The sequence below is a fragment of the Lithobates pipiens genome, unplaced genomic scaffold (genome assembly GCF_037356315.1).
Source record: "Lithobates pipiens isolate NorthernLeopardFrog02 unplaced genomic scaffold, aLitPip1_a1.2 Scaffold_22, whole genome shotgun sequence".
Lineage (NCBI taxonomy): Eukaryota > Metazoa > Chordata > Amphibia > Anura > Ranidae > Lithobates > Lithobates pipiens.
Window position 1 is genome coordinate 165,461,042 of NW_027507784.1, and position 23,325 is coordinate 165,484,366.

Genomic DNA, 23,325 nt, shown 5'->3' on the forward strand with positions numbered 1-23,325 from the left:
AAAAAAAATGGACATCAATTTTGTTTGGGTGCAATGCCACATGACCATGCCATTGTCAGTTAAAGCGACGCAGTGCCGCATCGCAAAAAGTGCTCTGATCAGGAAGGGGTTAAAATCTTCCAGGACTGAAGTGGTTAAAGCAATTGCTTTGGCACAATCCTCTAATGATAGTTTACAAAACTTTAAGTGGAGATATAAAGCTTACTTTTTTTTAAAAATCGGTTTCATATTAGAGGTAAAGTGCAACTGCATTGCTAAAAAAAAAAATTATGTAAAATGTGATTCAAGACTTATTTTACATATATTTAACAGTAATTAAAACATTACATTGAAATAATGGGGGTCTTGATCTTCAGTACATTTCACCATTATTTTAATCTTCTGCACACAATACAAGCAACCCCAGTCTTATGCCCAAATTACAGCAGTAAACAGATGCACCTCCACAGTATTATGTGACAATTTTTACTTCTACTACCCTGGCACTGGGCAGCATGAATCAGCTATATAAAAAAAAAAAAATGCTACTATAAAATGGAACCAAAAATTTTAAACCAGGATTTAAAATAAAAATAAAGCCACTAAACTATCACAGAATTAATAAAGTTCATTGTGAATATGACTTAAGATTTTTTTTTTGTCTTTTTTACTATATACATAGCTGGTGTCTTACGTTACCTCATTGCATAACCCCATTTTAATTCAGGAAACTATTATAAATTGTAAAAAAAAAAAAAAAACACTTCATGGCACTTCTAAGCATTTACTGCCAGGTATATGTGGATAAACACATCTTTTTGCCTATGCCAACACTCCTTCTCCTCATATATGTCACAGGGTACAGGTTCAATTTACATGATGTAATAAGAAATCGCCTTACTATAATCAAGCAATTTCAATGAGGAATTATTAGAGAGAGTGCCTGTAAAGATTCAGGTATTTTGTTGTTTTATAACCTTCTCTCCTCTTGCAAACTTTAGAGTGTTTTGCTGGTTACACAGTTAGTAACTGGAAATGGTCAGGCAATTCTCCACATTTCTTTGCTGTGAATGCATGACAAAACCTGGTATGATTCATATGGTAATCCTACAATATGCTTCCTGCTCCCTCCTGAAAGAAGTCCCTTAAATGGGTCTAAAAGCTGGGGGATCGGGTGGTTCACTGGTTGGCTATCCAGGTCACAGCATGATCGGGATCCCATCCTGCCTGCATTCCTTTCAAAAACAGAGTCCAGGGGTGCGCAATGAGCAGTTTGCACAGCCATACCTAGCCTAGTGTGCATGTGTTACCTGGTGGGAGATCAAGGTTAGCTGAACCATTAGAGCACCTGCATTTCATAATTTATAATATTATATATATATATATATCTTTATCTGAGTTAATGCCCAATAGCAATGTCAATAATGATAAAAGATAGATCAAAGCAAAATAAAACCTGATAAGTGTTTTCTGTGCAGAAGTAACGCTGGAGAAAAAAAAAAAAATCTGCAGTGCCCCTTCAAAATCCCTTTTGTTCCCTATTTTAGGCAGTTTTCATAGTATTTAGGCCTTAGCTGCACTATGCTGTCTCTTATTCACATAGGATGCAAAGGTACCAAGTTATTTAATTTGTAAACAATTAAATAAACAAGGGTTTTCAGACATCTGCAAAAAAAATTGTGGTATACCATTAAGTTGGTCTTTGACCTACCCAATTACTGCTAACAATGCTCTGTCGCACTGATAGAGAAAATCAGGTAGAGGACATCCACTAATCTGGAGACATCATGATCTGGACAGATTTATTGTAAGGGAAATCACATTATATACAAGTGGTTTGCAAGAAACCATTTCTTCATAACAGCAAGCATTAGCACAAAGCAATGAAAAGAGGTCTCTAGCCATTAATGCAGTACAATGAATAAGAACATTTAAAGTCAGCATAACTATGTGCTATTATTGTAATTTTATTTAGGGAAGGGTAAACAAACAGTTCCTGAGTTCGCAACTAGACTGCAAACCACCAGCAAGATGTACAAAGTGACAATTTTAGGTCACCTGCTTACGTGGCCACATCTTTTTGATTGTCTCCAACACGCTCGTGGTGCCACAGAATGGCTTGACACACAGTGAAATCTATTCAGTCATAGTCTTGTACCACAGATAAGACTTAATGGTCATTACTATAGGATATTCAGATTTATTGGGCGCTGGAATAAAAACACACAAGTGGCAGTTCAAAGGTTTGCTCATGTGTCCATTCATAAACATACTGAACTGTAGATTAGCAAATGAAGCAAAAGGTGGATTTCATGGGTAAACATGAAAAAATACTTGCTCATATCAAGACTGTCAATAATATAAATGGCTATAGTCAGTAAGTCTTTGGGGTTGCTTAACAGTAAATTGTATACTAGGCATTTTGTTAACTGTTCCATTGAACACTGAAGGCTGTTGGTACACTCACCATAACAGCATAAACTTTTTTTCTTTATTGTATTTCTACACTACTATAGCTGTGCATATTTTTTCTTGTTTGGATGTTCTTGATAAACAGTTTCTCTGTGTTTCTTCTTAAAAAGGTTTCTTTGGTGCTTTACACAGTAAACAAAATAACCTCAATCTGCAATATAAATGGATAAAGATCCATCTTCAGCTAAGGTTTGATATCAGCTAGCATCAATCTGCTTCTAGTGCAGCTGTGGAACAGTTTACAGGACCTGGTAAACTGCAAGGATTAACTCATTACATACGTGGCACAGGAAGAAACTGATAAAAATCAAATACTTTTAGGCTAGTCAGATACTTGTGACCATCAGGCAGACAGGGATAAGGGTGAAATAGGGCCCATAAATGTAATGTCATAGACCCTTTTGCAGATTTAAGATACCTCGAATCCAACCAACAAATTCCAATAACCCAAAACTGCACTTTAGCAGCAGGAAGATCACTTTTGTTCAAACAACTTGTAGCACTATTTCTTTTAATAAGAAAGAAAAATTAACAAAACTTAAAATGGTTCAAATGACAATGATCTCCTTCAGTTTATAAATGTGGCCCCCCAGGGGCTCATGTAAATCTGGAAAGCCCCAAAGATTCTGGTGAGAGAAGGGATTGTTGCAGGGTCCTATCATCATTCAGAATAGTGCATGATTGATTCCACGTAGTTGCCTGGGAAAAGACCCGTCACGCCATTCATGACACCCTCATACCAGCCATCATCATTCTTCTTAATAACATATATGATAGCTCCTTCTTGAAAGGACAGCTCATCTTCTTTGTCCTTTGAATAATCGTAAATTGCCACAACTGGAAGAAAAAAGACAATATTAACAGGGTAAAGAGCAAACCTTGTATCAATGAGGAAATATTTAACGCTTGGCAGTTTGAAATATTTATCCATTTAAGCCCTTGTACACGCGGTCGGAAATTTTGACGGAAAAGGTCCGATCGGATTATATTGTCGTAAAAACCAATCGTGTGTGGGCTCGGACTTTTTCCGTCAGAAAGAAGGACCTCAACTTTTCCGACAACAAAATCCAATTGGACAAAGTGCCACGCATGCTCAGATCAAATTACAAGACCAAAGCTATTGGCTACTAGCCGCAACGTAGTCCCCTCGCAACATCACGTTCCGAACGATCGGATTTTCAGACAACTTTGTCCGACCGTGTGCATGCAACACCAGTTTCGGACAAAAAACTATGGATTTTGTTGTCGGAATGTCCGACCGTGTGTACAAGGGCTAAGACTTAGGTTTGCAAAAGAACATCTTTAGATTCAAAATCTTTAACTGGAAAAATAAACTAACAAGAGTTTCTCCCAAAGGCAACAATGCATCATATATTCCACATTAGTCGATCCAAAATGGTTAGATATAACACAGTATGAATAGACCACAAGATTGGGCACATATAAAGGCTTGTTTACTTCCAGTGTAGCAGGGATGGCTGTAAGAATAAATTGGTTACACCATTACCTTTCTCCAAGTAGTTTCTTGGTGCCCAAGGAGGGTCTTCCTCAGCATATGGGTCACTGTACTCTACTACTGCAGCTTCCTCCTCTTCATAATCTTCTGGAGGTGGGGGTGGGGGAGGAGATTCATCAAATACTGGTTCTTCTGCAGAGGGTGGTGGAGGTGGAGTTTCTGAAACTTAAAAACACAAAAACAAAATAATGCATGTTAAGGGACTCATTTATAACCTTAAGAAAACAAGATGGGAAGAAAAGTAATGCTGTTCATAATGACAAAGCATATTTTATCTTTTAATCCTTAAGAATGTGAAAATGAGAATATGATTGGTCATTGTAGGTATATTAAAATACCTGACTGACTTGTCTCTCTCCCCCCACCCCCCCTTCAGCTGCAAAGGTAGTCTAACAGGGATGTACAAATGGCATGGGAAAAAAAATGATACCCCTTTGGCAGGCATGCCTACAGTTGTGGCACAGGCTTTACAGGATTAAAACCGGCACCAAGCAGGCAAAATATTGCCTCTTTACTGCCTGTTCAAGGCTTCTGTAAAGCAATCCGCATGCGTAAACTTAGTCTTAAAGCGGTTCTAAAGTCAAAAAAGTTTTAATTTTTTTTAATTTTAGCTTAATGCATTCTTTGCATTAGGATCACAAACCCATCTGCATCTCTGCTCTTCCCTCTCTCAAGCTTGGTTGAGAATAGTGGGAGCCATTGGCTTCTGCTGCTGTCATTCATTTACAATACTGTGAAGAGGGAGTAGGGGCCCGGGCTTGACTGAGTGTCTATGGATACAAACAGCCCAGCTAAAGTCACACCCACCGCCATGTATACCATCATAGGAAGCAACTTCCTATAGGGCATATGGAGAAGAGGCAAAGTGGACAGTGTCAGTAGAGGTCTTCCCTTCACAGCCATACCTTACAATGTTAAATTACACAAATGGAACTGAAACTAACATGACACAGAAATAGAAATATATCTACTTAAATTATTGTGTTTCTGCCTTAAGAAAATGTAGAGTATCTTTGTATAACTATTCAGGTAAATATGAAATGCTGTATACAAATATTTTGTATACTTATTTTCAGCCATCAAGTAGATCTAAACTTGTATTTGTAAATTTACAAAAGCTCTTTTCTGCGTTGCGTGAAGGAAAATAAATAAATAAAAATGTTTACTTAGCTAAAAATTAGCTCAAAGCTGAAATGTACCCTCCTGTATTGCATGTTCATTTAATTAAAAAGAAAAATTGTATACATTGTAAAATAAAAAACAAAACCACAGTATAAAAACTTTTAATGGGAAACTGAATTCAAAATACAAAGACACATTTTACTTGCTTAGTAAAATGTAATTAAGTACTTAGTGTTATATATATATATATATATATGGGATTAGGGAAAGATATGAACAGCAGATACTTTTACATCTTTATTGTACTCTTTATTGAGTCTTTTAATAATTATCTTTTTGCTTTGGAGCGTAAACCATAATAAAAACAGCACCGTTATTGTACAGCACTATGGGACTTATTAACCTAGTAATAACAATAACATGGAAACTATTCTTTCTACAGGCAGTGTATCTAAACCAAAAAATAATAATTTAATAGTTTACAGTTTACTAATCCTTCGATGTGGTGGCTGCGTTATTTCGATCTGGTAATCCTGCATTTAACATGCCCATGTCCCTTTGTGGCTACACCCATTTCTTCACTGCATCTATGGAAGGAGCTATGGTTTTCACACAGGTTGGATTACAAATACATCTATCTGCTTTCATCTCCATTATGTGGTGGATTTATGAGACTAGTAGTAGTTTCTTTGCTTTTTTTGTCAATTCAAACAGTTACATAGACACTAGATTTCTGACAAAATCGACTTTTTTTCCTCTACCTGCTGAACATGTTCTTGGCATGAAAAGAGAAAATCAATGCCACAGCACATCTAAGGACTGGTAAGCTGCAATATAACAATTATTGTGTGAATAAATGTACAAGCACAGAAAACAAAGTATACATTAGGACTGCTAATGTTTTTCTACACATCTTGCTACAACAAAGTATCCCCTTTTATAAAACACAACAAATTAGACTCTAAGGCCAGCCATAGATGGAGTAATTTCTCAATTCCTCCATCAACACAGTCAGTATTGATGGAGGAATCTCTCCCGCGGAGCCACTGTTCTTCCAGCAAGAACACAGTGATTATTGCTAGCGGCTATAACGTCAGCTTGGGGACATTCAGTCTGCCCATGCATGGTTCAAATCTAGGTTGGTTCCTGGTGAGCCTGCCAAGATTCAAACCATCTAGTTTGAATCTTGGCTAAGTCCGGCTTAGGTAACTTAATTTTTTTTCTAAATAGTTGTACAGACTAAAAGTTTAGCAGGCTATCTACACACAAACTTACTGTTTTCTTGAACTCTCGCCACAAATCCCATCAGAGGTAACTGTGGAGTTACCTGTAGTATAGAAGGGGGAGGAGGAGGAGCATGTGATACTGTGAGGAAAGAGGACATCATTAGTATTCACAGCTTAAAGTGTGCTTATTACAAACGTTATTAAATTATATTTAACCCATCCAGACATTGGAATTGCATTATCTGGACTGCAAGAAAACTATTATAGTTAAAATATATATATTTAAAGAACATATACTTCTAAAATGATTTGTAGAGAAATAAACACAATATACTCAGTAGCACACAATGTGCAATTTCTGCAGTTTTCAAGCTGATGCAAATTTTCATCTAACCTAGCTTTTTAAAGTATCTAACTGTCCCATGGACTTGGTTATTAAATAGCAAATAGAGAGTGACATCACTCAAACAGGTATATTCAGTAAACATACAGAAAAACTGTCTCATTTGCCACAAACAGATTCCATGGGACAGAGCTTAGCAAGGCAGATAACTGGTGATCTGTGAACCAAGTAGTGCTCCTTCTGTTGCAGTCAGCAGCTAAGCTTTAACACTTTATACATCATAGGCACAGTGGTACAGGATCCACTCAAAAGTGAAAAGCATTCTACTACATATTCAACCTGCCTTCACTGAAATCCAGAAATTTTGGAATTCTTTATTAGTGAACGGGACATGCTGTATAAGGACAGTATGTCTGACCGTCGGTCTGTGGCAAATAATTGTACCATGCACATGCTGAGATTCCATGAACAGAAAAACCTGCCTACATTATTATCTCGTTGAAAAAGTTATTTGATGAATGAAGCACAACCCCCCCCGGCTGCTTTTTGGCCCATACACTTTTACAGGTGAAAACAAAAAAAGTGTACATTGATCTGTACAATTTCATCTATACCAATTGTTGTAGAGTTCATAGGAGCTCTTAAGTACAGCTCTCCACACTTTCAGAGGTCAGCCCTACAGCAATGGGTTTACGTTTTTTTTGTTGCCTTGTGTCATGTTGGGCATGTAATGCACCTTAAAACCACAAATTATGGTACTACTGCATTTTTACTTGCAGTACGCTGCCCACTTTAATGCTGCAGCATTATGAAGGAGTGTTCTCAAATGCCTCTTCAATGTATGAGTATCAACATGTGGTAAGGAACTACTGTGTATTGTGGTACAATTTGTTGGGAAAACCGTAGTTACGCTTTTTGTTCTGTTGTGTTGCAACGATGGCCCATTTAAGTGAATGGGCTGCCTTAACGCAATGCAATGTAAAGAGCAGCATAACGTGCATTAAGGTTTGTGCCTCTATGTACCGCACAATGTGAATGTGGCCTTAAACTCTCCTTTGCAGTTTGCAAGGCCGGACTGACAACCTCTGCAGGGCATTGTACATCAGCTGTGTGTTCCAGCTCCACACAGGTAGGTACATGTGATCAGGATGTACAGGAAGGAGTTGGGGCCTACTTTTGTTGCATCTGTGTGTGCTTTCCTTAACAATAGCTAAAAGCAGCTCCTGATGTGCAAGTTGCTGGAGGAATCTGCTTACCAAAGAGCAGGAGTAGAAGCAATCTGGGCTGGTAAGCAAACCTCTTTGGCACTGAAATGCAGCCAGCACATCGGGAGCTGCTGTCCGCTAGTTGTAAAGGACACAGCAGATGCATCATAAGTTCCTTTGTACCCAGCAGTTGGAATAACCTAGCCCAAGACACGTCAGGCAAAATACAAAGCCAGTGGTCCACGTTTTGGGCACCACGGCTCTATACATTTTAGTGACCTGTATTTTCTTCACCATGCTGTGTCTTTGGACTTGTTTCCAATAGGCCCATTAACTATGCAAGTTTGTATTGTAATATACAGGCGATACTCAAAAAATTTGAATATCGTGCAAAATTTCATTTATTTCACTAATGCAACTTAAAAGATAAAAATATATGAGAAAGACTCATTACATGCAAAGTAAGATAGTGCAAGCCGTGATTTGTCATAATTGTGATGATTATGGCTTACAGCTCATGCAAACCCCAAATCCACAATCTCAGAAAATTAGAATATTGTGAAAAGGTGCAATAGTCTAGGCTCAAAGTGTCCCATTCTAATCAGCCAATTAAGCCATAACACCTGCAAAGGGTTTCTGAGCCTTTAAATGGTCTCTCAGTCTGGTTCAGTAGGAATCACAATCATGGGAAAGACTGCCGACCTGAAAGTTGTGCAGAAAACCACCATTGACACCCTCCATAAGTAGGGGAAGCCTCAAAAGGTAATTGAAAAAGAAGCTGGATGTTACCAAAGTGCTGTATCAAAGCAAATTAATAGAAAGTTATGTGGAAGGGAAAATTGTGGAAGAAAAAAGTGCACAAGTAGCAGGGATGACCGCAGCCTGGAGATGATCGTCAGGAAAAGGCCATTCAAAAGTGTTGGGGCCTTTCACAAGGAGTGGACTGAGGCTGGAGTCAGTACATTAAGAGCAACCACACACAGACGAATCCTGGACATGGGCTTCAAATGTCGTATTCCTCTTCTCAAACCACTCCTGAACAACAAACAGCGTTAGAAGCGTCTTACCTGGCTAAAGTAAAACAGACTTGGTCTGTTGCTCAGTGGTCCAAAGTCCTCTTTTCTGATGAGAGCAAATTTTGAATATCATTTAGAAACAAAGGACCTAGAGTATGGAGATAGAATGGAGAGGAACACACTGCAAAATGCTTGAAGTCCAGTGTGAAGTTTCCACAGTCTGTGTTGGTTTGGGGAGCCATGTCATCTGCTGGTGTTGGTCCACTGTGCTTCATTAAGTCCAGGGTCAGCTCAGTCATCTACCAGGAGATTTTGGAGCACTTCATGCTTCCATCCACAGACGAGCTCTATGGGGATGCGGACTTAATTTTCCAGCAGGACTTGGCACCTGCCCACACTACCAAAAGCACCAAAACCTGGTTCAATGAGCAGGAGATTACTGTGCTTGATTGGCCAGCAAACTCGCCTGACCTGAACTCCATAGAGAATCTATGGGGCATCGCCAAGAGAAAGATGAGAGACATGAGACCAAACAATGCAGAAGAGCTGAAGGCTGCTATTGAAGCATCCTGCTCTTCCATAACACCTCAGCAGTGCCACAGGCTGATAGCTTCCATGCCACATCGCATTGAGGCAGTAATTTCTGCAAAAAGGGCCCAAACCAAGTACTGAGTACATATGCATGCTTATATTTTGCAGAGGTCTGATATTTTATTGATCGCATGTAACATTCTAGTTTTCTGAGAGTGTGGATTTGGGGTTTGGGGTTTTCGTGAGCTGTAAGCCATGATCACAATTATGACAAATCGCAGCTTGAACTAAGTCTCTCATATATTAGTTTCACCTTTTAAGTTGCATTCGTGAAATAAATTAACTTTTGCATGATATTCTATTTTTTTGAGTATCACCTGTATAAACCAAATTGAAAAGCCACAACATTGCAGGAAAATAATGTGTTGGTTGAAACCAGTGCCAACAGCTCCTGAGTCAATGACCCACAACCTGGATGCAAGTAGAGAGTTCAGACTTCACTGGTTGCATATACATTCCAGTTACGCAGAAATATTCAGATGTCAGAGTCTCTGGCATGCCTGCCAAGCAATTAGCATTTTCAGGACAGCATCCATATTTCTCTTGGCACAGATATTCTTTAAATGCAGTGCAAATACATGCATGGGCCATAAATAAATGTGGGAGTACAAGACTATAATAGGCTACAACCACACTGCCTATTCAGCAGGCACTTCCATCCTAAATGTTAAAATCATTTTGTTAATGAAGACATTAGTGCGAGGTCGTATTTAGTTCACTTACTGTGGAACTCCAAGCAAAAGATAGTTACTTTGGGGTTGATTTACTAAAGGCAAATCCACTGTGAACTACAAATGCACTTTGAAGGGCAGTCATTGTAGATCTGAGGGGAAGCTCTGCTGATTTATATCATCCAATGATGTGCCAGCAAAAATGCTGTTTATTTTCCTTGCATGCCCCCCTTCAGATCTACAGCGACTGCACTTCTAAGTACACTTGCAGTGCACAGTGGATTTGACTTTAGTAAATAAACTCCATAGTTAGTCGGGGTGAAAGATGACAAGTCCATATAGTTCCACCAATAAAAACAAATCATACAATCCAATCCCATGGCATATCGCCAATCCTATACCCACCATTGATTCAGAAAAAGGTGAAAAACCCCAGCAAAGCATGATCCAATTTTCTACAGGAGGGGAAAAAATCTTTCCTGATCCCTGGAGAGGCAAATTGGATATTTACTGGATGAACTTGTTAGTACCCAGTTAGATTCTGTACACTTAGGAAATAATCCAGCGTGAGCAATAATTCTAGTGCTAGACCTCCTCTAACTGTAAACAGGAAACCTGTAAAAAAAAAAAATGAAAGCGCTGCCTATGGGGATATTTAAGTACCGAAGTTTGGCACCATTAGACAAGTGTGCGTAATTTCAAAGCGTGACATATTAGGTATCTATTTACTCGGAGTAACATCATCTTTCACAATATGCAAAAAAAATTGGCCAACTTTCATGTTTTTTCCATTTGTTTCTTTAATGCATGACAGTTTTTTTTTTTTTTAAAACACGTTTGAAAAATGACTGTGCAAATACCGTGCTAGATAAAAAGTTGTAACGACCACCATTTTATTCCCTAGGGTCTCTGCTTAAAAAAAACAAAAAAAAAACAAAAAAAAACAACTTATATAATGTTTGGGGGTTCTAAATAATTTTCTAGCAAAAAAAAAAAAAAAAAAAAGATTTTTACATGTAGGAGCAAAAGTATCAGAATTGGCAAGGGTAGCAAGTGGTTAAACAGGTCTATACAGTACCTTGCAAAAGTATTCACCTCCCTTGGCTTTTTACCTATTTTGTTACATTACAGCCTTTAAAAGTTACATTTTTTTAATCTGAATTATATGTGATGGATCAGAACATAATAGTCTAAGTTGGTAAAGTAAAATTTGAAAAAGATATACATAAAACTATTTTTCAGAAATAAAAAACTGATAGTTGGCATGTGCGTATGTATTCACCCCCTTTGTTATCAAGCACATAAAAAGCTCTGGAGCAAGCAATTACCTTCAGAAGTCACATAATTCATGAAATGATGTCCACCTGTGTGCAATCCGAGTGTCACATGATATGTCATTACATATACACACCTTTTTTAAAAGACCCCAGAGGTTGCAGCACCTAAGAAAGAGGCATCACTAGCCAAACACTGCCAAGACGACCAAGGAACTCTCCAAACAAGGGATAATGTTGTTGAGAAGTACAAGTCAGTGTTAGGTTATAAAAAAAAATATCCAAATCTTTGGTCCATCAAGTCTATCATAACCAAATAGAAAGAACATTGCACAACAGCAAACCTGCCAAGAGACGGCCGCACACCAAAACTCACGGACTGGGCAAAGAGGGCATTAATCAGAGAGGCAGCACAGAGACCTAGGGTAACCCTGGAGGAGCTGCAGAGTTCCACAGCAGAGACTGGAGTATCTGTACATAGGATGACAATAAGCCATACGCTCCATAGAGTTTGGCTTTTTGGCAGAGCGGCCAGAAGAAAGCCAATACTTTCAGAAAATAAAATGGCATGTTTTGAGTTTGCGAAAATGCATGTGGGAGACTCCCACAATGTATGGAGGAAGGTGCTCTGATCTCATGAGACTAAAATTGAACTTTTTGGCCAAAGAAAAACGCTATGTCTGGCTCAAACCCAACATATCACATCACGCAAAGAACACCACATCACCACAGTGAACATGGTGGTGGCAGCATCATGCTGTGGGGATGTTTTTCAGCAGTCGGGACTGGGAAACTAGTCAGAGTTAAGGGAAAGATGGATGATGCTAAATACAGGGATATTCTTGAGCAAAACCTGTACCACTGTGTGCGATTTGAGGCTAGGATGGAGGTTCACCTTCCAGCAGGACAATGACCCCAAACACACTGCTAAAGCAACTTGCTGTTCACAATTGCAAACCATCCAACCTGAAGGAGCTGGAGTAGTTTTGCAGGGAGGAATGGGCAAAAATCCCAGTGCTGAGATGTGGCAAGAGACTTATCTAAAGTGATTTAGAGCTGTGATAGCCGCAAAAGGTGGCTCTACAAAGTATTGACTTTAGTGGGGGGAGAGTTAGGCACATAACTTTTTCTGTTATTTTGTCCTATTTGTTGTTTTCTTCACAATAAAAAAAATTTAAATCTTCAAAAGTTGTGGGCATGTTCTGTAAATTAACCCCTTCCCGCCGAGCGCACTTGGCTTCCGGGGAATATACCGGGATGATGCCCGCACCTGCAGGCATCATCCCGGTACCGTTTTTTACAGCGAGCGATTGGCTATACAGCCATAACAACCGAAGCGGCTAAAAGCCGCTCGGCTGTTATGCGGGAGGAGCAGGAGGGGACGTCCCTCCCGCCGCTATTACCGGTGCTGCCGCTCAATCGGGAGCACCGATTCACGATCCGAGGCCTCCGGCTGCTGGGCAGGGACTGGAATGAAGCTGTAATCGGCTTCGCTCCAGTCTCCTAATAGTAAACACGGAAGCAGCGTCATGATGTCACTTCCCGTTTACTCAGCTGCCAATGGCGCCAGTTTTAAAAAAATAAACAGTATTCAGAATTGCCGTTTTCAGCGATCTGAATAGTTTGAAGTGTAGAGGAGGGATTGGGGGTCTTTTGGACCCCCGATACCTCCATAGAGTGTACCTGTCACCACCTATTACTGTCACAAGGGATAGTTACATTCCTTGTGACAGCAATAAAAGTGATCAAATTTTTTATTTTTTTTTTAAACAATTTATTCATTTTAAGATAAAATAAAAATCATCTTTTTTTAAAAGCACCCGTCGTCCCCGCAAGCTCGCGAAGCAAAGAAAATGCATACGGAAGTCACGCCCGCATATGTAAACTGTGTTCAAATCACACATGTGAGGTATCGCCGCGATTGTCAGAGTGAGAGCAATAATTCTAGCACTAGACCTCCTCTGTAACGCTAAACTGGTAACCGTAAAAAAAATGTAAAGCGTCGCCTATTGAGATTTTTAGGTACCGTACTTTGTCGTCATTCCACGAGTGCGTGCAATTATAAAGTATGACATGTTTGGTATCTATTTACTCGGCGTAACATTATCTTTCACATTTTTAATTCATGAAAGTGTCCCTTTTCCCAAAAAGTTGCGTTTAAAACACCACTGCGCAAATACCGTGTGACATAAAATATTGCAACAATCGCCGTTTTATTCTCTAGAGTCTCTGATAAAAAAATATATATAATGTTTGGGGGTTCCAAGTAATTTTCTAGCAAAAAATATGGATTTCAACTTGTAAACTCCAAATGCCAAAAATAGGCTTAGTCATGAAAGGGTTAAATTATGCAAATCCATGTTAATTCCAGGTTGTGAGGCAATAAAACACGAAAAAAGCCAAGGGGGTGAATACTTTTGCAAGGCACTGTAGTTTCTTGGTAAAGACATTGATCCCTTTTTAAATATAGGCACCACATTGGCCCCACACCAATCCAGTGGTACCATTCCAGTCATTAAAGACTAAAAATTTGAAACAATGGCTTTAAAAATGAGAGCTCAATTATTTTAGGATCCGTGGGTGGAAGCCATAACTGTCTCAGCAGTGCCATTACTCCAGTCAATTACTGGGTAGTTAAAATCCCTTTATTATCACTATCTCAGTCCTAGCTATGCAGGGAGCTACATCTTCACCTCCTAATTAACACTGGGAGGTCTATAACAAACTCCAATGATAACCTTTGTAGTACACACACCCATGTACAGTCCCACCCATAATGCTTCATCTGTATCACACTCTCCACATTCGCTTTGAGATCACTTCTCACAGAGACAGGCACCACCATCCCTCTGTTTTACCCTGTCTTTCTGAAAGAAGGCATAGCCAGGAATATTAATAGCCTAGTCATGAAGAATGAAGCCAAGATTCAGCAATACCAATACATTAAATGTTAGATAAAGTGGGGTAGGGTTAAATGACACGTACAACTTTGCTACAGTTTACACCTGTATTTAGAGTGTAACATGCAGCATGTCACTGTTAAGCATCCCCTGCTCACCCCCTTTCCCCCTCTGCCCACACAGGCCTGTCACAGGATTCTGTAAATTAACTACAAGTCTCGTCCAACACTACGGCAAATCGGCTTGTAGTTTGAATGGGCTGCAAGCGCACTAAGCATGCTTATAATTTGTTCACTCTTAGCTTTATGCCCGTATCCCCTTACAAATTTGGAGGAAGAATGTAGGAGCCTGCCACTGCACCCTCAGTCTGCTATTTGAAGGTGCAAAGCTTTTTAGGCTCCTGTAAAAAACAACTTTTTTTCACCTGCAAAATCATGTGCATTTTTTAAAAAAATTTTTTACAAAAATGAACTACACTAATTTAAATTTTTATTTTATTTTATATGGCTCCTGTATACATGAATGAATGAGCGATACATACGAGTAGTATGTCCAGCTGTATGAGAGTAAAGTTCTAATTGCATACATACCCTCCATTAATTGAATGAGAAGAAAAGCACATGACTTGTTTATGTCTCTTTTCTCATAAGGGAGCGCGCTGCAATTGTGCTGATCAGCAGTTTATTCATTCTTCCTCTAGCTTTGTAACAAAGTCTATATGGAAAAACGGGTACAAGCCTAAAAGGAAGAATGTTAGGAGCCTGACATTGGACCTGTGATTGATCGAGGGATAAATGATTTTCAAGCACCTGTAAGAAAGAAAAATTCACTTGCAAAATCATGTGCGTTTATTATTTATTTTTAAACATGAACTTTGCTTTTAAAAAAAAAAAAGGACCCATTCACACTGGCCTGTACAGTAAAACAAATATTTACTGTGCAGGCAGCTGCCAGTTAAAAAGTGTTCTTTTAAGTACAACACACCGTTTACTTTTTCTTCCAACTTTTTTGCATTTTTAAAAGTTCTTAGCACTTCCATCTAGCAGCACTAGGATTATTGGTTACAGTCCCAAACACAGCACTACCTGCCTGAAGTTTGTATGTTCTCCCTGTGTCTGGGTGGGTTTCTTCCAAGTACTCCGGTTTCCTCCAGTTTCCTCCCACACTCCAAAGACATGCCGATAGATTAATTGGCTCAGGTCTAAACTGGCCCTAGTATGTGTATGTATGAATGTGGGTTAGGGACCTTAGATTTTAAGGGCTGCTGTAAAATGTACCATATATATGTAAAGCACTGCGTAAATTGATAACGCTGTACAAATACCTGAAGTAAAAAACAAAACAAAAAAAAAAAACAACAAACAATCTCTATGCACCGCAGCTTGGCTAAAGGGAGTAAAAAGAGACAGTACATGGAGACTTTGCAGTGCTCGGCACCTAGGGGCTCCATGGCAGTGTTAACAGGGCACAGAAACTGTGTGCCCTTGCAGTGACTGGCGTTGATCTGATGCAGGAAAACGTCAGTCACATGTAGTGTTAAAGCGGGAGTCCACCGGGACTCTGCGTTTTTTTTTTTTTTTTTTAAAAGCCAGCAGCTACAAATACTGCAGCTGCTGACTTTTAAAATAGTGACACTTACCTGTCCAGCGCGCCCGCGATGTCGGCACCCGAAGCCGATCGTCTGTTGGGTCCTGCCGCCGCCATCTTGGGTATGGGAATCAGGAAATGGAGCCTTTCGGCTTCATTTCCCGGTTCCCTACTGCACATGCGCGAATTGCGCTGCGCAATAAGGACGCTCCCCGCTGCCTCTGGAAGCTGTGTGTTTCCCAGCAGGCAGCGGGGCACTTGCGGGAAGGGGCGGGCACTTGCGGAAAGGGGCGTAAGTTACGCCCCTTTCTGCAGAGAGCTGTCCCGGAAGTGGGTGCAGTTACCTGGATTATCCAGGTAACTGCACCCCCCTCCCCCCTGAAAGGTGCCGATTGTGGCACCGGAGGGGGGGAGGGTTCCGATGAGCGGAAGGTCCACTTTAGGGTGGACCTCCGCTTTAACAAGTCCTAAAAGGGCTGTCAAAAAAAAAAAAAACACAAGAAGATAAAAAGGATGGTTTGAAACCTCCATCAGGTTCTTCTTGCCGTCCGTATCTCCTTCGGGAACATGTTGCTTCATTTTTCTTTTGTGCCAAATATTCCCTGGGAATATGTATAGCAGTAATAAGCTGAAAAATGTCTTAATTCTTGTTCACTCTATACACAGGTATAGTGCCTGGAACTCTACTTTTAAATAATATGATCTTCGCTGAAGTTTCAAAGAAAATAATCTGAAATATTTATCTACACTAACCTATACTCAGAAAAGTTTTTTCCCAATCCTTTGAGAAAGACTTTGGCAGTTTAATGCCTATAAAGGCATTAATCCACTATGTGGTACAAGAGTCTGCCCAGTTGGTCTCCCCTATATAAAACTAGTTGCCTGATGTATCAATTTAAAATACTATATGGATGTCTAAAATAAATAGATGGAATTATGCGATATTTGTGTCCATGACCTCCAGCTATCTACAACCTCCTGTTTGCTCCCTCCCAAGGTCTCTTGTCAGGGGTTGGTTATGATATAGCTTTCGAAAGCAGGCCATAGATCACTCGATTTTCTTTTGTGGTGGAAGCAAAGAAAGATATTGCTAGATTTTGCCATCAACACATTCAGCATTAATAGGGAAATTTTCGCTTTATGTGCAATAGCCGTCCATCCATCACATGTAGATGGATCAACTTGGGTGCAATCAGCCTGCCCATACATGGATTGAAATTCAGCCAGTTAAACTGAACCTCACTTGATTAAAACTGTTCTCCTTTCCCATTTCCTCCCCCAAACCCCCCACCCCACTAGACTGTAAAGCAGGGATCCGTGCTTCAGTACATTGGGATCTATGGAGAGTTCTGTGCTTTGGCACAGTTTTCACAAGTGAACTGTGCTCAGGGCCACCTCTTCAAAGTAGCCCCAGGCATAGTACATGTAACCGCTCCCAAGCATGGCTCAGAGGACTCGCACTACACAAATAAACCAGCCCAAGGGGGGAAATGTGCTTAGGACCAGTTGAAAGTGGCAGGGTAAGCGCACCATAAAAGAATCAGATAATGATTTCTTTGTTTTTGGATTCAACTTTTCTGTTTTGAATATCTGAAATGTAAATATTAAACATCCGTTCAAAGCATATTAAAACTGAGATCAGATCATAGTCAAGTTTAAAGTAATAGTAGTAGCAGTGAAATTCAGATTCAGTTAACAAACTGGTGGTACAAGTGGACGAATATTCAAAAGAATAAGGTTAAACTCTAGGTAGATATAAGAGGCCTAAATGAATGCAGCTCTGTAATCATTGACACATTAAGTATATTTTACAAATGAAATAATGGTGCGCACCTGAATTTGACCTGATCTCAGCCTCCTGCAGTCCATGTAAAGCAGTATTAAGGCCCATACACACGATCAGCCTTTTTGACAACAAACATGCAAATTAGCTGTTTTGGAGCAACATCCAACCACGTGTACTCTCCATCGGACAAACTTTTTCAGTTTTCATCGGACTTTTGTTGGCTGTGCGAATGGACAAACTTTTTGACAACATAAGTCTGATCGAGCAAAGTCCGATCGTGTGTACACAAAACCATCGGACACGCATGCTCAGAACCAATGCAAAAGATCAGACAATACAGAAGTTGACCAAAGGTGGCGCTGGAGTAATTGAACGTCCTCTTTTGAAGTGTCGTCAGTACGTTGAAACATCATTACGTTCGTGTTTGTTGCCTAAAAAGTCTGATTGTGTGTATGCAATACAAACTTACGGCCAACACCCTTTGTACAAAAGTTCACGGGAAAGTTTTTACAAAGTCCATCGTGTGTATGGGGCTTTAAGAGTGTAAGAGGAATTAGCAACACAATCAATGAATGTGCTGACAAGAAGCGTGCTAATTGGAAGAGAAAGCAGATTGAAAGAGAAAGGACTCATTACTGTGCGTTTCCCCTTTCATTGTCCAATCACAGGTTGGGGGCGGATCCAGGGTGACATGGGCTCAGAAGAAGCGAGTTGGATGTTGCTGGCCCTCTGAGGTCATCTTTGTGGCAGAAAAAGTAAAGTGGGGGGAATTTTCTTAACTAAAAAGGTGAATATTGCAGGAAAAGCTGGTTTTATTATTTTGCCTTTTGATGGACTTTTTTTGTTGTTTTTTTTTCTCCAGCTTATCATGATAGGCAATCTGATGCATTAGGCTCCTTTTACAAACCAAAGACAAGATCATTTCCAAACACAATTTTTCAGTTTACTAAAGTGTTCTAAGGAAATCTGTATGGAAAACAAACAACATTACTTTTCTCCACTGGGGCTAGACAATCCCTGAAAAAAACACCTCTTCAGAGAAGCCTATTGTACCCACACCTACCAACTGCATTTTTATTTTCTCCACTAGTTCATCCCCCACAGTTATTACCTTTTGTTTCAAATGACCCTCCCTTCTAAAAATTGTGAGCTCAAAACGAGCAGGCCCCTCTGATTCCACCTGTATTGAATCTGTACGGTCTGCCCTAATATTGTAATGCGCTGCTGAAACTGTTGGCACTATATCAATTCTGTATAATAATAACCACCACCAAGGAAGTGTTACTATCCATGTTAATACTTTAACCGCTTCAATAAATTTTCACTTTTCAACAGTGTCACAATTTGAATGACAATTGTGTCATGCAAACGCTGTATTCCAATAAATGTTTTATAATTTTCACACAGAGCTTTCTATTGGTGGTATTTAACCACTTCCCGACCGGCGCACGCTGATGTACGTCGGCAGAATGGCACGGGCAGGCATATTAACGTACAGGTACGTCCAATCTTAAATGCCGCCCCGCCATCGCGAGCATGCCGGTTGGGGCCCCCGTGAGTCCGGTTGCGGATCCCACAGACTCGATCGCCGCGGGCATACCCGCGATCGTCTCATGGGGTGGCTGAACTGGGAGATGCCGTTGTAAACAGCATCTCCCCGTTCTGCCTAGCAACAAGTGACGCTGATCTCTGCTCCATGTGATTGGAGCAGAGATCAGTGTTCACTAAAAGAAAGCCCAGCCCCCAACAGTTAGTAAAACGCCCCTAGGAACACTTAACCCCTACACTGCCACTGACTGGTTAACCCCTTCACTGCCAGTGTCATTTACACAGGAATCACTGCATTTGTATAGCAGTGATTGCTGTATAAATGACAATGGTCCCAAAAATGTGTCAAAAATGTCCGATGTGTCCGCCTTAATGTCGCAGTCACTATAAAAATCGCTGATCGCCGCCATTACTAGTAAAAAAAAAAAATAATAAAAAATGCCATAAAACTATCCCCTATTTTGTAAACGCTATAACTTTTGCACAAACCAATCAATAGTTGCTTATTGCGATTTTTTTTTTACCAAAAATATGTAGAAGAATACATATCGGCCTAAACTGCGGGAAAAAAATGTTTGTTTTTTTTTAAAGATATTTTTGGGGGATATTTATTATAACCAAAAGTAAAAAATAATGCGTTTTTTTTCAAAATTGTCGCTCTATTTTTGTTTATAGCGCAAAAAAATAAAAAAGCAGGGGTGATCAAATACCACCAAAAGAAAGCTCTATTTGTGGGAAAAAAAAAAGGACGTCAATTCTGTTTGGGAGCCACGTCGCACTACCGCGTAATTGTCAGTTAAAGCGACGCAGTGCCGAATCGCAAAAAGTGGTCTGGTCTTAAGCCAGCAAAATGGTCCAGTCTGTAAATGGTTAATCACTGCTGGGTTTATTTTTTTGCTAAAAAAAAAAAAAAAAAAAAAAAAAAAAGAAAAAAAGCTAAAACTTTTGAAAATAACGTTTTCGTTTGTCAGAAAATTTTGTAAATAAGTCGTTTTTCCCCCTTCACTGGTGTGTGCCGATGAGACGGCACTAATATGCAGCACTGATGGTCACTGATAGGTGGCATGGATATGCATCACTGATTGGCACTGTTGGGGCTGCACTGATCATCAAGGCACTGATCATCAAGGTACTGATGATCACTGCCCTGATTATCTGTACAGGTCGTCCCTGGGAGGAAATGCCGCTGATCGACTTTCCTCACATGGTCAGTGTGAGGCAAGGAGTGTTGATAACCGGCATTTCCTTGTGTACATGTGATCAGCTTTTGTCCCAAAAGAGAGCACCCCGCACACAGTCATTTGTCTATACGGTGGGCGGGAGGTGGTTAAAGTAGTAACATATTCACATTGTTGGAGGCCCTGGAGCACCAGGACAGTGGAAACACCCAAAAAATTATCAGATTTTGTAAAGCAAACACTCCGTGGTATTTTCGGAAAGGTATAGTGAGTCAGGTTTTTGGAAAATGCATGAAAGAATATGAAAATGCATTTTTTTTTTATAACAAAGTTGTCACTCAAGAAGAGATTTCTAACACATAGGCATACTTAGAATTATACCCCAAAATACGCTCTGCTACTTCTTCCAAGTATGGCGATACCACATTTGTGAGAATTTCACAGCCTAGTCATATACAGGGACACAAAATCCACACAAAGGAAGCACCCTGAGGCATCTTTAGGGGCAAAACGTATATATATCTAACTACCGATGATATTTTTGGGGGTCCTGGAGCACCAGGACAGTGGAAACACCTATAAAATAACCACATTTTGGAGAACAAACACCCCAAGGTATTTAAGAGACATGATGAGTCTAAGATTTTTTTTTTGCCACAAGTTTTTAGAAAATGGGGGGGACTTACATTTTTTTTTTTTTTTTACACAGTCTGCAATTTAAGAAGATCTTTATCACACACAGTATGGAAATACTTAGAATTATACCCCAAAACACATTCTGTTATTACTCCGGAGTATGGCAATACCACATGTGAGACTCATTACACTGTCTGAGCTGATTATCAGACATCGTATCTTGTGTATCACACAAATCAACCAGCATACTTGTTAAAATAAATACGGTATATCAGTTCAGTTAATATTTTTTGTGTGTGCATGTTTCTCACTAGACATGTTTATGCAACTGTACGGGGGATCAATGACCATTTTCCACTTATATATGTTTATGTTAACTGTATGACTTACCTAAGCATTTATTTGTACCAGACTTTGGTAATGCCAATGTACCATTATAAAATAGTTCTGCACATGTATGGGCAGCTTAACCACTTAAAGCATTTACTACCCCAACACTTCATATTCCCGATATGTACCATGTACGACACAGTATCCACTTTTCTTTGTATTGCTTCCTTTATGTGAAATCCCTGGTGTTCCAGCTAGTCCCCTACTTGAAAATGCAGAATCGCGTATATATACAGTATCTTATGAAAGCGAGTACAAATCTCAAACTTTTGTAAATATTTTATGTATTTTCATGTGATAACACTGAAGAAATGACACGTTGCTGCAATATAAAGAAGTGTATGCACAGCTTGTATAACAGTGTAAATTTGCTGTCCCCCCAAAATAGCTCAACACACAGCCATTAATGTCTAAACAGCTAGCAACAACAGTGAATACACCCCTAAGTGAAAATGAGTAAATTGGCCCCAATTAGCCATTTTCTCTCCCCGGTGTCATGTGACTCGTTAGTGTTACAAGGTTTCAGGTGTGAATGGGGAGCAGGTGTGTTAAATTTGGTGTTATCGCTCTCACTCTCTCATACTGGTCACTGGAAGTTCAATATGGCACCTCATGACAAAGAACTCTGAGAATCTGAAAAAAAGAATTGTTACTCAACATAAGGATGGCCTAGTCCAGGGGTGCTCAACCTGTGGCTCTCCAGCTGTTGCGGAACTACAAGTCCCATGAGGCATAGCAAGACTCCGACAGCCACAAGCATGACACCCAGAGGCAGAGGCATGATGGGACTTGTAGTTTTGCAACAGCTGGAGAGCCACAGGTTGAGCACCCCTGGCCTAGTCTATAAGAAGATTGCCAAGACCCTGAAACTGAGCTGAAGCACGTGGCCAAAACCACACAGCGGTTTGAGAGGACCAGTTACATTCAGAACAGGCCTCGCCATGGACAACCAAAGGAGCTGAGTGCATGTGTTCAGTGTCCTATCCAGAGGTTGGATTTGGGAAAATCGACCTATGAGTGCTGCCAGCATTGCTACAGAGGTTGAAGGGGTGGGGGTCAGCCTGTCAGTGCTCAGACCATATGCTGCACACTGCATCAAATTGATCTGCATGGTTGTTGTCCCAGAAGGAAGCCTCTTCTAAAGATGATGCACAAGAAAGCCCACAGTTTGCTAAAGACAAGCAGATTAAGGAAATAAATTACTGGAACCATGTCCTGTGGTCTAATGAAACCAAGACAAACTTATTTGGTTCAGATGGTGTCAAACATGTGTGGCAGCAACCAGGTGAGGGGTACAAAGACAAGTGTGTCTTGCCTACAGTCAAGCATGGTGGTGGGAGTGTCCTGATCTGGGGCTGAACGGCACTGCCAGCACTGGGGAGCTACAGTTAATAGAGGGAACCATGAATGTCAACATGTATTGTGACATACTGAAGCAGAGCATGAGCCACTCCCTTCACAGGCTGGGCCCCAGGGTAGTACTCCAACATGATAATAATGACACCAAACACACCTTCAAGATAACCACTGCCTTTCTAAAGAAGCTGAGGGTAAAGGTGATGGACTAGCCAAGTATGGCTCCAGACCTAAACCCTATTGAGCATCTGTGGGGTATCCTCAAATGAAAGGTGGAGGAGTGCAAGGTCTCCAACATCCACCAGCTCTGTGATGTCATCATGGAGGAGTGGAAGAGGACTCCAGCGGCAACCTGTGAAGCTCTGGTGAACTCCATGCCCAAGAGGGATAAGGCCAAGGTGGAAAATAATGGTGACAAAAAAGAAAAGGAGGGCGCACCGACCTAGTGCATTACCACTAATAGAGCTTTAGTGGTAATTAGTGGTATTAGTGGTAATGCACTAGGTCGGTGCGCCCCCCTTTTCTTTTT

At 40.2% G+C, this 23,325-nt stretch overlaps 1 protein-coding gene across 31 annotated transcripts in view; it reads right to left on the reverse strand.

Annotated features, from left to right (window-relative positions):
• Window positions 1–1,767: 1,767 nt before the first annotated feature.
• Window positions 1,768–23,325, reverse strand: part of ABI2 (abl interactor 2) — a 164,263-nt gene continuing 142,705 nt past the window's right edge. For all 31 annotated transcript variants that reach the window (XM_077448547.1, XM_077448549.1, XM_077448546.1 and 28 more), the window contains 3 exons: window positions 6,365–6,454; window positions 3,959–4,132; window positions 1,768–3,288 (listed from right to left, as the gene is read on the reverse strand). In XM_077448547.1, the coding sequence (XP_077304673.1) occupies window positions 3,113–3,288; window positions 3,959–4,132; window positions 6,365–6,454 (440 nt within the window). In that variant the 3' untranslated portion in view covers window positions 1,768–3,112. The remainder of the gene's footprint in view (window positions 3,289–3,958; window positions 4,133–6,364; window positions 6,455–23,325) is intronic.